At 38.1% G+C, this 18,623-nt stretch overlaps 1 protein-coding gene across 2 annotated transcripts; it reads right to left on the reverse strand.

Moving 5' to 3' along the window:
* Positions 1–1,093: 1,093 nt before the first annotated feature.
* Positions 1,094–14,938, reverse strand: LOC113356268 (histone-lysine N-methyltransferase ASHH2-like). 2 transcript variants are annotated; one of them, XM_026599358.1, is made up of 19 exons: positions 14,884–14,927; positions 14,710–14,782; positions 11,936–14,594; positions 11,614–11,830; positions 11,114–11,280; positions 10,939–11,018; positions 10,438–10,569; positions 10,242–10,358; positions 8,880–8,972; positions 8,476–8,553; positions 7,243–7,299; positions 6,384–7,155; positions 6,249–6,304; positions 5,938–6,017; positions 5,757–5,839; positions 5,584–5,663; positions 3,885–3,964; positions 2,930–2,975; positions 1,094–2,636 (listed from the first exon to the last, which is right to left on the reverse strand). In XM_026599358.1, exons 3-19 carry the CDS (start codon positions 14,499–14,501, stop codon positions 1,401–1,403), a joined length of 5,940 nt encoding a protein of 1,979 aa, XP_026455143.1. In that variant the 5' UTR covers positions 14,502–14,594; positions 14,710–14,782; positions 14,884–14,927; the 3' UTR covers positions 1,094–1,400. The 2 variants fall into 2 exon arrangements, with proteins under 2 accessions (XP_026455143.1, XP_026455144.1); XM_026599359.1 differs by having other exon boundaries at positions 11,936–14,782; positions 14,884–14,938.
* Positions 14,939–18,623: the final 3,685 nt, after the last annotated feature.

Here is an 18,623-nt window from a genome sequence, read left to right on the forward strand (position 1 = left end):
CGATCCTACACACTAGTAAAATTTATGAAATTTTAACAATGATATTCGGCGCAACCCTAATACTATCGAATAAGCCGAATCTAGACTTATGAATCGAAACCTTTATCCGGCGCAAAACTAATACAACCATACAAGCTGATCCTAAGCACATGCGAAAATTCTGAAATTCAAACAACAATTATTCGGCACAAAACTAACACCATCGAATAAGCCGATCCTAAATATAAGTCTCTGTGTCACTAAGTTCGGCTCAAAACGGATTTCAGATATACGCCGAGCCGTTCATATGCACTTTCAGAGTTCAGTTTCAAGAACAGCTCGGCGCACATCTAAGATTTGTTTTGCGCCGAACCATACCCTGTAACCGCCGTAGAAACATGATTTTGACGAATTAAATCAATCAAACCAATCAAAAACATCAAATACGAGATGGGTTTGTAAAACTAACCTTCTTATTCTCATTTCTGGAGTTGGTTCTTCTTCAATCTCTTCTTCCGGTTGATTTTGTGGTTGATTTTGAGTTTCTTCTTCACTCTCTAAATCTTCTTCTTCTTCAATGGGTTGTTCAATCGCTCGATTAGAACGAGATACTGGCTTACGGCGAACCATTATATAGATGAGTTTAATCGTCGACTAAATTTTCACAAATCGACGATTAAATTTCGGCGATGATACGATGAAAAAAAAAAGAAGGTGGGTTCGGCTGTGGAGGATGAGGAGGAAGAAGAAGGGGTTGAAACTGATTTTAGGTTTATGATTATAGATTTTTGTATTAGGGTTAGGGATAGATTAGTAGTAATTTAAAGGATTTAAGGGCATATAGGTAATTGAAACACCCCATAAGGTACCCCTTATAAGGTCACCCAAGTTAGAACTAGTTCTTTGTATGCCTTGAAAGTTTTTGGTATGCCCAATATCATGGTTCTTTCTTAATTGCTATGGTTTTTTTAATTAGTTTATTCAATGTTTTAGTATATAAACTTGCTGAAATTTTTATTAGCTGTTGAAAATATAATTAGTTTTTAATAAAATTAATTTGGACACCTGAATCCCATATTTTGTAAACAAGAAACATGCACCGGTCAAGAACTAGTTCTATTCAACAATATAACGATTTTGTATTCAACAATATAACGATTTATTTCCACAAAGCTCAGTATCTTTACTTCTCCTAAAAGAAAAGGAGAAGGAAAAGTACAACATGGGATGAAACACCTTTTGAAGGGGTGAATTACTGGACTGATTAGCCAAGGGTACATTCAATAGAATCATACTCTTAGTTTCAGCCAGTAGTTTTTGAACTTTAGAAAAATAATAAAAAGAAGAAAAAATGGGGGAAAAAATAAAAAGAATTGACAACACATATTAAAGATTAGAAAGGGAGAGCCTCAACCCTGTAATCATTCATACCCGTATTGTGGACGTTCTTGAAACACTGTAGAAGCGTTATTTTTATTTTCACTCTCACCCCTATCACCGTGCAAATTTTCTACATTGCCTAAATCTAAATTCTGTACTCCATTTCTTGGACTGTTATTGCTGCTTTCTTTCCAACCCATCCCGTTATTCCTCCTGGAACAACTCCATGGTGGACCATTTCTGTGATTACTGTTCCATTTTCGTTGCCTAAAATATCTCTGTCCCAAATTCCCACTGCCTGCAGACGAATACCTCATTGGCTCATCAACCATCCGTTTACAGTTGTTACCCCTTCCCCAGGTAGCTGATCCCTCTGGAGGCCTTGCCCTTCCAGACGTGCTTGTCATATTTATATCTTCTTGATGCCAATTGCCTTCACGCAGCACTTCTTCCTTGCATCCTCCTTCATTATGTTTCATAGTTGATGATGGTGAAGTAAGAGAATTGCTTTCTTCACGAGGAAATCGAGGTAATGGCGGAAATGGATGGAAGGGTATGGACGGTGCAGTTACCCAACTATCCAAAACCCCTGCCTCGGTTGTACCCAACTGCTCCACAAATGATAGAGGGATCCCGTATGACACGGTCAAGTGTGACATATACCGACTCTGTATGCACCCAGTAACCAGTTCACAATAACCACAATCTGTGTTAGTTTCTCGGAGGAAACTACTCGGAGAGGCTGTTGAAGATACAAGCGTAGGGCTGCTGCTAAAGGGAGCTGGAAAACCAGGAGGTGCGTCATCATAGATTTCCTGCACCAAGTCACCTTGAGAAAGATTAGATTGATAGCAGCCATTAGGAATATTTCTCTCTCCAGCAAGCTCCATATCAGTGTGGTGCGCATTTAATTCCATCTTTTGTTTCCCTTTCAGGTTCTCATCCACCTCTGTTCGTTCTGGAACTTTGGCATTCACCTCTGGTTGATCCCACCGGCTTTTACGCTTGCGTATATTTGCTCCATTATTTCTGCAGCCATCTGTTGCAGGATCAGAACTCCCAATATGCAAGTGGGAGTTTATGTCTTCCATGGGTTTTACACCATCATTATCATGCCATCGTTTACGGGATACCGATGTTCGATTGAAGCTTGAACCATTGTGTAATTCTAAATTGCCATTTTCCTTGTTTGGGTAACCATATCTTCTGTTTGGGCGAGGAGTACATGTTGGACGAGGAATCCATGCATCTCTGAAGTTCCTCGCAATTTGATGGACCTGTATGGATGCACAACAAACTGGGTAAAGCTCGTACTATCATACTGAAACATCAAGAGTTGGGTTCTTGGCGCTAAAAATAACTATCAAACGAGTAACCTATGAAATTCAACAGCAACTGCCAGATACCACAGGTAAGTACGTATAAAGCACAGGGCAGAACAGAAACACCAGTTCAATAAAATCTCAAAATCAAGTTAAGACATTAAGTACACAAACAAAAGACTCAAGAAAAGTGAAACAATTCTCAATTACCAACAAAGGTAAACAAACTATAGAGAATAAATAAGTACCTGTACGTCGCTGTGTCTTGTCAACTCCAATATAGACTCCCTAAAGCTGCACATTGAAGAAAATATAAATCAATCTTCTTAAAGTTTCATGGAGCTTCTCTAACTTCCAAATGTAACTTGCATAACTCTGGGATAACACCAAGTAATCAACCTGGCTACAGTAGGAGGCAATGTAATATAGGACATCAAATGCCAAATTAACAAAAAAAGAACACGTCGAAGGAACAGACATATTTACTATGTATGTCAATCAGATGAAAACATGTTCCAGAAATTATGCAAGGCTGCTGTTCATTAGTGATAGAAACGCCTTGAATCTCAAACACGGAGATTTACAAGTCAACATTTTCAAATTTCAAAACATCTGAATTTAATCTTACTAATGGGCCTAATGGCAAGTGATAACAGTGGACACCTCTCTAACTGCTGACAGTACCATACTGAAAACCATTCCTGAGATGAGGTTCACTACTTAAAATCAGCATGTTACACCTTCAGTAAAAAGCAAAACCATACATATTAAATACACTACAAGATATAATGGAAAACCAAGTGAGCACACTGATCTGTAGATCCGTTGCGCCAGAAGCAATGACTGGTCTTACAATATCTATTTGCAAAGTCGGGTCATTTTTCCACGATAAAAGCACAGAGAGAGAAAACAAGTAGATAATACTCGCTAATCATGATTTTGTTCACTCTACCAGTAAACTAAGAATGTACTAAACAACCCTTAAGAAAAACATTAGCAATTCATTTTAAAGTAACGAGGACTTTGTAATCTCAGTTGCTGAGTAGACAAACGTAATAAGTATGTGAATATCATCCTGTTACGCAACAGTAACGCCTCCATCCTCATATTTCATATCTGCTGCCGATAATGATAAACCTTCAAGAATAGAAAAGAGTATTGCCACCAGAAACAAAACAAGAGCAAACGAAACAGTATTCTAACCTTTCAATTTCAGCACGAGGAGGAACTCTATTAATCTGTTCTATGGTAAGGATCTTCTTCACAGCTAGATACTCTAAGGCCTGCACATTAGACAGGTAAGCTAAGAAATCACAGGCACATATAAGTTGTAACTCAAGGACATCAGTAATACAAACAAGGTCCCCACAAGAATTCATCATAAATGTACATCTTAGACACAGTTAGAATATTTAAAACGACCACATGCAGTAGAGAAGCAAAATAATTTATATTAACATTTTAGTAGGATTCTATCTATGGCATCTCAAAAAAGAACATAGGGACCCCATTTTCTAAGATACGGACGCTACATCTTCAAGACGAACATGCCAACATTTAATCTACTCACATCCCATGATCCCTGCAAGTCTCACATAGGACTGATGATATGCACCTAGCAACTAGGAATGATCTTTGGTATGACTCATTTCAGAAGTCAGCATCTCATTCCACCCACACATCTTACCATCCTATCCTGACCCTTTTAGAAACATATATACCCAATTATATAATCAAACACATGGGTGAATCTTTCACTCTGGACTTCAGCTACTATCAGTTTATGTGAAATGCATATATCATGCACTAATGGAGGGTATATGTCTTTTCCTCGAAAATAGAACACCTTAGACTTCGGTTATCATTCACAATTCTGTAACTGAACTGCAGTGATCGGAGTCAAAAATCCTATCCTGGCTAGTGCGCCAAGGGAGCAAGCCGGTGTAAAAGTTATATCCGATAGTCTTACACAATCTGGTAGATTCACAAGCCCCATCGTGTTGCTTTAAAACTTTTAATGCCTGATAAACATTTTTCTTGGATCCAGACCTAGAAGGTTAGGGTTAGGGTTTAGTTGGGCCACGAGATTAGATTTAGGGAGGCAAACGTCTTCATCTCTTTATTTTGATTAATCAAGGAACCCTATATAAAGGTGGTATCTGGACTTATGGCAATGCAGACTTTGAAAAACTGACATCTTTAGTTTAGTCATATGTGGCATAAAAGGGTATTCACCACATTTACTATGCAATAAAAGCAGCTCGCCTGCTACCAAAAGAAAATTTTAAAGTCTCCGCTTTTTGTTATTTGTCTCTCCCATCTTCCTCGCCATATTCAGCATTTTCTTTCCTCACATATGCATGTTTGTATTAATATCAGTAATATTATGAATGTGTAAGTCATATGGGTGTGCAAAATACACGAGAATTGGCCTGCTGGCTCAGAGGGAAAAATAAAAAAATGAAATGTACTTAAATGTCATGCTCTTTTTTTTCTGGGCTTATGAACGGTGCACGGCAACAGGGACACTGTTGGTAATGATGTGGTGCCGTACTCGCATGTATAACCAACAGGTTAGAGAACTTTATATTACGCCCTACTGAATAATTTGTTACTTAACACCTAGTGACTGAAATTCTGTATTAACACCTAGTGACTGAAATTTCCTAATCTGATATATTAGTACAAGACAAATCAATGTTCCTGTCAAAGAAATGAAGCTTTTGCAGGTTCATCTAATGATTTGAAACACATCACACCACAAGCATGAAGTTAATCCCCAGCCTGTATCATCACTAGCAAGCAATGGATGGGAGCTACTAAGCCCAAGGTGGGTAAGCGTATTTGCGTTTTTTAGAACCCTGTGAGCCACAATAACCAGAGAAGTTCACTGTAAACTAACCTTAAGAAGCTTCCGGATAATGGGAGTTTTATTGAAGTTTCTTCTGTTATGCTTCATCACGTTGTGCAGCATCTGCAGTCCTGCAGGGTGAAAAAGAATTATAATAATGATGCTGCATCACTTCATAGAACAAATCCCAAAAATAGCATCCTAGAAGGGGGAGGAAGCAGTACCGTTTTTGCTAATTATATCAGCCAAAACCATCCTTGACTTTGTTTTCAAGAGAGCATCAAGAATTATCGACAGATCTCTTGTGCTACAAAGGGGATAAAATAGCAACCGTTAACCCAGCCCAAAACCAATAACATAGTTGAAACTGAGACCCGCAATAATCAGGTAGCAACATCTAAATACCTTTGAACTGCCTCTCCATTAACATTGTCTCCAGAAGCTGCAGTGACAAGCAAAAGCTTCAAGTATCCTTTAGTTGCATCCTGTAAGTAATAAGGACAACCACGTAAAAAACACATCAGAGACATAGGTAGAAGCAGATTGATTTAAGGATATTTGCTTGGATATTTATTCTAGTTCCTTCTTGCGTTAAAGTCTTTTACATTTTGATTTTAAGGATATTTGCTTGGTATAATTATTACGTATATATGCTCAACAGGCGAGAAACACACTAGAATAAAGTTATATCCAACATAAAAAAATACACAGCTTACTTTTCGTTTGCTAATACCCCCATCAGAATCTAGCAACTCATTGAGTTTATCTTCAACTGCAACATCAGGTAGCTAGTGAGATCTGTGAAAAAGGTTGACATATAAAACATTTGGCAATAAAAGAAAACTGCTCACCTCCTTCTGGGCGATTACTAGAAGTAGCTTCTAACAACTTCTTGGGTTTATTGGCCACGAACCGAGCTTTGCTGCTGGTTACAGCAGAAGAATTGGACTTAACCTTTTTGACTGAAACTGATGGACGAGATGATTTCACGACCGGCTGTGGTTTTGAAATATTTGACTTCTCTTCAAGACGCTCAGAAATGTGCTTTTTGTTAGCTGGATCAGAATCTGATAGGGATTTGCTAATAAGCTTTGTGGTTACAGAGGTTTCCAACGGTTGAGTAATAGGCGCACTGCTTGTAGCATCCTGTGTTTTTAATGATGGAAAACCTAACGAGGACTTGAACATAGTGTCCTGTGTTTGTAATAATACCCCTGGACCATGAGGTGGAAATTCTCTGGCAGTACCTTCAGCAGTTATAGACACCAATGGTTCGAAAGAAGATACAGAAACGCTTCCCTTCTCCGGAGACTGTTCCGCCTGTTTAATAGAGGATGTACACACTGTATCAGAAGCATTCACGGTACACTCTCCGTGTTCTACTATAGCTCCATCAGCCAAGCTAGAATCAGAATTTTCATCCACAAAGTCCGCATAATAACTATCTTCAGTTACCATCGACGGTTCAGGATATTCTTCATCTGAATCACCTTGAACGACAACTTCTGTATTCGATGGATCACCGCCAATATAGCCTCGGCACACCGAAGAACCACATTTACATCTTTTGGCAGCAGCTCCAAACACCCGAACATAGTTGTAATCAAAGGTTACCTCCTCACCCTGGTACCAACAAAATTAGCAACTGTCCATTAGATGCTAATCCAGAAGCAAAATACTTGATGAATCAATGAGAAATAACTAGGATACCTTCTTGAGATCCCTTAGAGCGAAGAGTCCAACACAAACTTCTCCATTCACCATCCACTATTTCAACAAGATACTAAAAGAATTAGAACTCGGCCGCCATCGACAGAAACAAGAACAAAAGACTTGCACTAAAACTCGGGAACAATCCTATTTGAATAGCAACCTATTTTGGTCATACATGCAATTCTGACAAGTTAAGAAGTTCATATGTCTATATACACAGGCACCTCATAAGTCAATAAGTTCGTGAGATTGTAATGGCAACTAAGCAGAAATTTTACTATAATTTTCATAAACCCCAATTATTCTACGGCATCAAAGATAAAATAAACCAAAAATGATGGACAGACAGACAGACAGACAGACAGACAAAAAGATGGAAAGAAGGAACGTAAAACGAAGGAAACAAAAATTGATAAATAAACAACATACTTTAAGAAGAGAGAAGTCGTTTGAAAACTGCACCCATACAGGGTACAGCATTTTTTGCTTTTGATTACTTCTGAGTTGTATCCAAACATATCTAATCATCCGTAATAGCTCTACCCAGATATGTAACAGTGGACAGGAGGTGGATATCAATTTAACCTAATTTGCTATTCTTCTGCCACTCATTCACTCAAACTCGTTTTGTCTAATATTGCTATTTTTTTTTCGATTCAGTCTCTTTTTTGTTAGTTTGTACCACATCTAAAACACCAGCATGACCTAGTCCAATTAAAAGAAACACGAACTAATCCTTCAGAACTGAGCACTTCATATAAACTATATTAGATCATAATTAATGATGCACTGATCCAGATGTTCATGTGATCAGTTACAAGCTAGCAGAAAGGATCTTCAGATTATCAGGCAATAACTGATGTTACTGTTTTTTTATTTCTTTTCCTTTGCTTTCAATGTGTTTCCTTGTATGGAACGAGAAACAAGCAAATGGGCTTGGGTTGATAAAACCAGCTCAATTGAGAACTCCTTCCAATTTTTTCCTCCCAGTAAACAGATCCAAAACACAACTGATAAACAATATTGACAACTACAAGACCTAAAGCATTTCAACCATTCAAAATTTTGAACCACGCCTGTCAAACATGGAGCATCCTAAACAACACCCTCAAACTAAAACTAAAGTTAAAATCAAATTGGGGATATTTTTGAAAAAAAAAAAACAGAAGCAATCAGCCCATTCTACACCATTAGCTCATATTGCTACGACAAGTCAACTAGCAGATTCACCTTTTCCGTACGGCAATTAGGATCACAACTGTGGTTGATGAAACGGCCCAAATTTCCTTTTCCACATGCATCTATTACCTGAAAATGATGAGACCAACAAGTTCATGGATTAGACAGAATCAAACAGATGATGTATGAAATGTGGGTCAATGCAACAACAACAACCACGACCATATGGCCTATGAAATTATAGAAATGCGCATCGCAATGCTACCTTTGTGAGCATGGGTACACTGAATTATAGACTAGCAAAGAGATATGTGAACAATGCACAAGAAATAAACCCAGAAAAACTTGTCATAATAAGATAAAGAAGCTCATTTGATGTGCCACCAAATGAGTAACAAAACAGTCCAGCATACTTATAATGGAGCAGACATAATTTAAATGTGCAGAATGCTAACCTCACTGCCATTCAATGTCATGAAGTAGAAATGCTTTTGACCTCGAGAGGCATACTCTTTCTGTCGCACTTCGTAGCTATGCACATCAAGCACCTGTATGACAAACATGACCCTGGCAATCAACTTTACTGAAGTTCAAAATATAGATTTGTATGATGATCCCTGGATCTATGAACCAGATCAGCTTTCAGGTGTTGGATCTCCCCAGATATTATTTAACAAAGTTATTTGCCTATTTTAGAATAACATATAAACATCCGAAAGCCTAACCAAATAAGTGTTCATTTATTATATTCTTAATGGCTGTTATAGACGAATTAGATTGCTCCGACTGAATTCGAATGTTCCTTCCATCAGAAAATAGGTACATGGGTTTTCATTTTGCATATGTTGTTTGGATCTACTATGTGTAGTGTTTCCGCCAAAAGGCTCCAAAAATAAATACCGAACAAAAACAACAGACAAGGAGGTCTACCACTTAATAATGTACATCATACAGGGAGAAGTGGTGAGATGTCAGATGTGTTCCCTGTATCCGTTCAGATACCACAACAGAGGTGGGACCAGTGCTCCATGTACCATTGGGAGGACTCCATTACCAAGACTTATTCATCTCTCTATGGTGGAAGAGTTGAGTTAGTAAGGATACAATATACACCATACACAGTAGTCAGTACCATCCTTGCAGATATTAAATCGCTCTAATGCTTCCTATCTAATAGCCATGAAATTTCAAAGTTTTCTAATCCATCCAACTTAAGATGCATGTTACACCAACATTTTCCGGTGCTATATATTTTATATGATATGATATTTTCATAAGAGATTGCTTAAAAGAGATCATTGAATTGATCTCAGTTAAAAACTTTCGGCAACGAATTTTATGCAGACAAACTCCGTCTTACATAGGCCTAAAAGGCAAACACAAAGCCAGTAAAAACAGCAATGCCACTACAATAATCAGCAAGATGTAGAGGGACACTATTTTAAATGCAACCAATATATACCATACAGGTAACTGCCTTAGCAGACAAATGACTAGTTGGTGCATCTCCTCGTATATCTAATAAAGTATCAAAAATACATTTCTATTTCTTGAAGCAGTTTTAGTGAGTAATTTAGCATATACCATCCAGCTTGATAAACAGGTAATGGATGTGAAAATTAGCTCAGTTTAGAAGCAAAACACAGCCCAAATAGAGTGCAATTCCTCCTCTACAATGAATTCTGGGAGATTTCTTTCCGTTAATAGTTAAGCTCACCAAGGAGCAGTCTCTTAATCTGCTCTTAAGGATTATCAAGACTCTGTTACGTATGCCTCCTTTTGGAATGAGAAAAACAAAAGAGTGTATTGCAGTTTACCTCTCCAACATATTCAATTAGAAATGCCCCTTCAGGTACATTTTGCTGCAACTGCAGCCCAAATCCCTTTTTTCCACAACGAAACCACTGAAATTTTGCATATTTGCGTTTCTGGAACTGCAGACAAGCATATGTATATAAGATGCTGTATTTACTACAGATATACATGGGAATAAGTAGCAACTGCTGAACTTACTTGCTGATTTGAACAAAGATCGCCACAAGGGCAGGTCCCATGAACACATTCAATATTAAGCAGCCGATTCAGGCACTCATCTCCGCAACCAAGCTGGCCATCTTGAGGTGGCTTGCAGTGACACACCATTATCTGTTGGAAATTAATAGATCCAGTATTAGGTATAGCAGCTGAAAGACTGAAACTCAACAGCTTGTTAGAGTTCAACCAACACTTCTGGATAAAAGCATGGGCAAACTCGGTCATTTTAACAGGTACAGTACTCTTCCTTGACATTCTAAAGTCTAGATAGTCAGATGTGAGATCTCCAAATAGAGGCTAATACTACTATTTATAATGGGATGACAAAATAAAAAGTACATAAAGTTCTATAAAATTACGAAGCTATCCAAGACACATTTAGTTGTTATAGTGTAGACTAGATAAGCATTGGAGATAGATTGTAAATTACATTGACGAAAGAAATCCAAAAATAATACATAAGAAATCAGTAGTTCAAACCTCATCAATGACTTGGGTTTTACGTTTACGATGTAAGAAAGAGTTGGTCTTAATAAGCGTCCAGGAAGCTGGTTTGGAATCTAGAATAGCAGCAGAGAAGTCTGTCAAGATCAAAGACCATACAGATCCATAGTCACCCAATAGATTCCTCAAAATCTTAAGTAGACATGTATACCTGATATCTTCTTGGCTTCAACTCCCTTACGAGTTGATTGTGCATTACAAACATCTTCCTCACAAGATGCATCTGATATGTCCAACTCCGCATTTATTTCTGCATTTGTCTTCTCTTGAGGAATTGAACAGTCTGCAAATGCCTTGTCCATGTTCTCCTTGCACGTCCTTAATTTGAAAGGAAAGTTAAGAATCAGAACTATCAAACTGTACAGATTCTCGGGGATCACACCTATCTTACAGGCAGTGAAGATTGTAGGACCAACTACAAATGATTATTAAGCTTCTAATGTTATTTCCAATATCCTAAAATGCGTATAATTCTAAACTACAATAAATAAGCAAGCATCTGTTTTATTATTGTCTAGTTACATTTGTCTATCTTGGTCCTATTCCATAATAGTCTAACAAACTTAAACAAGATAAACATAATTTGTGTGCATACTACTTATCAAGAGATAACACATTTTAGAAAATGACACAGTGCCATGGCATGCCTACCATTGGCAGTTTGTTTCCTCTATGGAATCGGCAAGTACAGCTGGTATACAACGCCACTTATGACAATCGTCGCAAAGAACCCATGCATTTCTAGAAGGTAATAACTGCTGGTCAAAAGCATTTGACACCGATGACTCGGAAAAGTCTTCAGGTGCAATTTTGTAGTCAATTTTAGGTTTTTCTTGAGCATCAGATGGGGCCCCCATAATATTACTACCTGCAAAACCTTGTGTGAGGTTTGGTTACTGACTGCAAAGGTATGAAATAATACATATGAATTAACCATTTGAAAACAAAAGCTACAGGTTAAGCAGAAACTAACTGTTCAATTCAGGTAACCCTTGCAATTCTGAATGATTTCCCATCTTTGGAAAGATATCAGCACCTTCATCAGTTTCTAGTTGAATTTCTCCTTTAGACATAGCCAGGGCCAAAGTATCCTCCTTCTTGCTTTTCCCCTTGTTAACAGACTTCCGGGAATCTCCTTTCTGCTTTGGAGGAGTGCTTCCAACCGCTCGCCTTGCTGAATCAGGGGCACGTGATCTGCGCTTGCTAAGTCCAGAAATGGATTTAGGACATTTTGGAAGCTTCAAACCAGCAGGTTTACTAGTCGGAAACAACCCCCCAGATGTTTCAAAGCTCTGAAGAATAGTTTCCACTTTAAACCTTTCTCCAAGTTCATCAGGTCCTGAGACAATAGATGATCCCCCGGGACATGCCTCAATGCAAACAGAGTCATGAAGCATGCTTTCTCTTGTACCAGCAGTATCCTCCTGGACTAAGTTAATCACTTCTGAATCAGGTGATGTTCCGGGATCTGTGTACCTACAATCAACAGCCTCTACCAAGGTCTCCATCTTATTTTGTGAGGAAACCCAAGAACAATTACTCAATGTGCTTCTAACGGAAATATCATGTGCCCCAGTGCTCTCTACAGAAGCACCTCGAAAAGTGACAGAGTTTTCCAGGTCTGCACGACAGGTTGTAAACGTAGTGTCGTGAACATTTTCTGCAGTATACTTATCCCCATGGTGAAGAAAATCCTGAACCGACGAACCTTGAAAAGTGACTAAATTTTCCAGGTCAGCACCAGTGTCATGAACAATTTCTGCCATCTTGCATTCGACATCATTCACCAATTCTGAAATTTCTCCAGAAAATACTGGTTTGGAGGAAATCTCACCAGCAACAATTGGCACAGACTCCAAAGATTCAATAACATCAGGGGGGACAACATTCGGACTTGTTTGACCTCGATCTTCCTCCTCAATTTTAACCTTCAAACGAATACGACCAGTTGTAACACAGGATTTTGCTTTCCTTGGAGTGCGAGAATTCCCACCAGCACGAGAGTTCTTTCGCCTTTTACCTCCTTGTCCATTATTTCTTTTATTGGACCTTTGTTTCTCCACTTGATTGAACTGCGGCTCAGGTTCAGGCTCATGCTTAACAAGACCATCATGTTCCGTAAAAACATCCATAATATTTCCCAGTGTTCCCCAAATTGAGGAGCGTGCCTGTTTAGACGGACAACTTCTTTTCCCTCTGGAGATCTCCGAGGAAATAGCAATGGGTTTAGCTGGAACAATGCTATTGACGAGTGTTCTTAACCGTGCAGTTTTTCTTCTTGGAATCATGTCACTGGATTTACTTTGCTGTGTCCTTATTTGCGGAGATAAATGTACAATGTCTGTAAATGTGGATGTGGAAGCAAAATCTGCTTCAACAGTATCTTTTATTTCATTGAATGTCTGCACAGTAGAGTCAATTAAACTACAAGCCGAAGCATCAGCCAAACTATCTATTTCCTGATGATTTTGTGTCACCGAACAATTAAATGAGCTAATACTCACGACACTTAAGTGCTGAGATAACAGTAAAGATGCCGAATCTTCAATGGCACACTCAGAAGCCAAGTTGGGAGGCCCTTCAATTAAATTACAAGAGTTATTCTCCTGTGTATCTGGTAAGTGGGTCATCTCATTGCTCTCAGCAGGTAAAGCATTATGTCTTTCTTCCACATTCTCCTTGCAAACTTTATCCGCTTCATCTGAAGGTACAAAAATCTCGTCATCCTTGTACTCACTTTGCTGGGTGCGATTACTCTGTGGACTTTCACTTGTGTTAAAGTTGCCTTCTTCTGTATGTGATACTTGGGTTGTTAGCGCGATTGAGGACCCAGGCAAAATATAATGCTTCTCTTCCGACTCACCTGAAGGTACAAACATCTTAGGATCCTCCTGTTCACATCGCTGGGTGCATTTACTCGGTGAAGTGTTCGAGGGTGACTTCAGAAAGCACATTTCTTTGTCTTGTGCCGTGCTAATTATGCCACCCTCATGTTGAAACACTTTCCTTCGCATTAACAATTGCTGCGTGCCCACCAAACAACATAACTGACCCACCTGAGAACTTTCCTCGTGACAAAGCTCACTTACACAAGCTTCATCCTGTAATATTTTCACTGATAAAGAGAGATCATTGTTCCAGGACCGATTTTCTTGCCCATCCCTACTAACCGACACAACATCTTGAACAACGGAGGAGTTCACATTGGTAACTGCATTACTACATCCAGGAGAAAGGAACACAGCAGGTCGATCCTCTATATCTAGAAATGAATTAGATATGAGACAAGCTTCTTCAGAACACATTCCCTCTCCAAAACCCATGTCATCTCCATCTCCATCTCCAGTATCATCATAACCTAAATCTAATGATTCCGTAACCCGTTCAGAAAGATGTTCAACAATATCACTCTCACACCCCTTACTAACATTTCCAACTTCCTCTGGCGCTGTTGTTTCCACTCCAAACAAACAATTGGAAACCGATGACAACCCAGACAAAGGCTCATCATCCATATCACGAAGACCATTACGACCCATTTCAAATTTAAAGACAGACCTTCTAATCCTCTTAGGTTTTTTAACAATTAACCCAAATTTGCACCTCCATGGAACGAACTAATTATATTCACACTGTGTAACAGATAATTTTAACATTAGTATTAACTGAATTCCAATTATCAACCGACCCCTTTCAATTATAAGAGAGGGGGATGAGAGAGATAAAAACTGGAAATCATATCCATACCGTTTTGTGTTGACTATCTGTGGAAATTGGTTGATGATTACGAACCCTAAATCACCTCTCTTCTTCACCGTCTCTGCAAAAAAAGACAAATTTGGAATGAATAATCGAAACCCTAATTTGAAGAAAAGGATTAAAAACGAATATGATGATTGAAGGGATAATCCAAATACATACACATGCGAGAGAGAGGAAAAGGAGAGAAACAAGCGCAGAGAGAGAAAGAGCGAAGAAAATCGGTGTCTGACTTAGAGGGTCAAATAAGAGCAGGCCATAGCATAGCCTGGCCTGGCTAGACATTAGTTTCGGGCTTGGAGCCTGTCGGATCTGGCCTAATTTAGCCCGAGCAGGTATGGTGCCTGCCATAAAGACCCATATCCACTAGAGGGGCTGTTTGTTTGAAGACACAAGAGGAGTTTTCATGTAAACCAAGTAGGATCCACCTATTTTCATAAGAGCTTCTCCAATGGTGGTTGTGGATCTTTCATATGTGGCATCATTTTTAAGACATCCTCTAGGTATAAGATCCTAAATGTTAGGAGAAATAAATTTTGTCTCCAACCCATAATATGTTGTATCATCCTTTTACTTATTTGTAGGTATATAATTGGTTAAAATTGTTTTTTTTTCTTGTTTTTAATGATTTTTACTAACAAAAATGTGACTAGGATGGAAAGACATCCTCTAAGTGAATGTCTAAAACTAGAGGTTGACCTAGAGGATGTCTAACTTTTTTTGTGGTTACCTAGTATTTTGGTAACTATGGAACCGACTCAAAACTCCCAGGAACTACGGAATTTCCTTTAAAGAGTTCGAGTTATTTGTCCTAGTGCACAAGTATATAAGAGACTACCCCCTAGGGAGAGGCTCATTAGTTTGCTAAGAAGAAGAAAAATAAAAAATCAACAAAACTGAAAAGAGCAAAAAAACAAACAAACAAACAAACAAATCGAAAGATTCAATCTATTACCACTGATGTCGATGTCAAGACTCCCAGAAGATATTATTATTGATATCCTTACAAGGTTACCGGTGAAATCCATCATCAAATTGAAGTGTGTTTGCAAATTAGGGTTTAAACTTTCTGATGACATATAGTTTTGTAAGAAGCATCATGATCGTGTTCTCCAAAAAAAAAGCAATCCAATTAAGATTATTGATGGTATTGGAAATTTCCTTTATTCAAGAAAGGCTTATAATTTAGGGGTACTATCTGGGGCTGATAAACTCGATTATCCATTCTACAATGCTAAGTATCAAAAATATAATGTTGGGCTCGGTGTTTTGGGTTCTTGTAATGGCCTATTCTGCAAACATACTAGGCTCATATTTGTTTTTGGAATCCATCTACTAGAGAGCACAAGACTATATCAAATGTGGAATTGTTCGACGACAATTCATGGTGTAACTACATATTCGGCTATGACCTCAAGACACAGGATTACAAGTTTTGATATTTGAATGCTTCATAGATAAAACACAGATCAAGGTTTACTCGTTGGCATCAAATTCGTGGGATACTATCCCGAGGAACATGTCGTACACACTTTCTCGTGGAGCACGACCAACAACGTTATACTTCATCGAAGCTCTTCACTGGTTAATGGACGAATCTAAATTTTTTTGTTTTTTCTAATCTTGAAGATGAGTTAATTCGTGAAATTCCAGGATCAAAACAAGGAATAATCTTTTTGATGATAACAGCTATGAAAATTTTGTGGACGTGTTGGGAGGGTGTCTTTGCATCACATCTATCCAACTCGGGGATCGTGACGATGTATGGGTCATGAAGGATTATGGAGTGAGAGAATCTTGGACTAAAGAAATCATTGTTCCGCAACGAGCAATAAATTTTATCTACTTTAATCTAATAGAGTATCTGGGAAATGGAGACGAAGTTCTCCTAAGTGTTCGTTTGCCGTGTAAGTTTACCAATACTTTAGTTAGCTATAACCCAAAGCGTAAAAAGGCAACAACTCTGAAGTTTCATGACAGTGATCCGGAATGGTACCATGCCTATACTTATGAGGAGAGTTTATTCTCAGTGCTCCATGATCATAATTTAGTTAGTATTCTTCACAATTTGAATCGTGATCAAGTCGAATAAGAAAAAGCATTGTCAAGACATGACCACAAGAGAAGAAGGATTACAAGATGAAGAGTGCATGTATATAATCAATCGATTGCCTAGATGATGTCGGTTCCTAGTAACTAGCCTTTTCTGAGAATTTGAGGTTGTTGTTGCAAATAAACATAATTTAAGAACTCATTTCGATCTTTTTTAATTCAACATCAACTGATGTTGTTGTTAATTTTTGGTTGCACATGTAGGATCAGAATCTCGCAACGACAATATTTCAGCGAAATTATCAACAACACAATACAACAGCGTCACAGAACAATTTCAGGAATAATATAATAAATGACGTCAGCTAAGATCACGAGAAAGATGTGATAGTCCTGCGAAAATTAGAGAGCTTGCGAATTTTATATTTGTAAGGTTGCGAGAATGTCGCAGATCATACCCGAAAATAAAGGACAGATTAGCTGTCATCCACTATGTATTTCCTTATAAATAGTCGTTCAAGTTGTAAAGAAAGGGGAGAAATCTTTTTTGAGTAAGAAACAAGTGAATAGGAGAGACAAATTCTATAGCATATATCATTCTTGATTTCTTTATCTTTTCTTGTAAGAACATTCAAAGATTGATCAACAAAATTAAGAGTGTAAACCTAAAAATGAGTTGATTAATAATGAAATCATATGAGGGGTGTAGTGTAGGATTTCCTGCAACTACATAATGGCGCTAGAAACAGGGACCTTGAAGATCGAAAGTTGAAGATTGTTATTGAGAATATTCAAATCAAGAAAGTAATTAAATAAATCAGTGAACCAGTTAAAAGAAAGATGAATAGAATTAATGAAGATGACAAAAGATTGGAGTGTAATATGATAACAAAAACGATGGTTAATGAATTCCATGAAAACATCAAAGGAAGAATACATAAACGAAATTTTGAAGGAAGGAAAGTTATGGCGGTAGAAAAGACATCACCCTTAAAAGATTGGGAAAAGCAAAAAATTACATTCATGGCGGCAGAAATACCAAAATAAAATTTGAACCACACATCTCCATTGGTTATCACAGTGCCTATTACGCGAAAATGTGGAATCCGCAGCGGGAAACCGTAGATATTCCTCACATCTCCATTGTATCTATTACGCCCAGATATTCCTCAAATGGTGGAATCCGCAGCGGGAAACGATAGGGTATCATCTTTAGATGGGTATAAAGGGTATAACCAAATCCCTCTCGCTGAAGAAGATCAAGAACATACTGCTTTCTTTGCCCCTAGATGTTTATATTCTTACACGAAAATGCCATTTGGTTTGCGAAATGCGGGAGCGACATACCAAAGAATGATAGAGAAGGTGTTCGCAAAATGGATACACAAAACATTAGAAGTATACGTGGATGACATGTTAGTAAAGAGTAAAGAAGCTAAAGACCATGTACAAGACCTGAGGGAGATTTTTGAACAAATGCGGCAGTATAACATTAAATTGAATCCTGAGAAGTGTACTATTGGAGTTGCATCGAGAAAATTTTTAGGCTACATTGTATCAAAGGAAGGAATACAGGTTGATCCAGAAAAAGTGCAAGCAGTTCGTGACATGCCAACACCAGCAACAATAAAAGATGTACAGAAGTTGAATGGGCTTCTAGCTTCGCTGGGGAGATTCATTTCGCGATCATCAGACAAATGCAAATATTTTTTCGATATACTCAAGAAGGGTGCGAAATTTAAATGGACTGATGAATGTGAAAAAGCTTTTCAAGGGATCAAAGAACATCTTATGAATACAACTATTTTACAAAAAGCAGAATCAGGAGAAGAATTATTGATCTATCTTGC

This window comes from Papaver somniferum, chromosome 3 (genome assembly GCF_003573695.1).
Source record: "Papaver somniferum cultivar HN1 chromosome 3, ASM357369v1, whole genome shotgun sequence".
In the NCBI taxonomy this organism is placed as follows: Eukaryota; Viridiplantae; Streptophyta; class Magnoliopsida; order Ranunculales; family Papaveraceae; genus Papaver; species Papaver somniferum.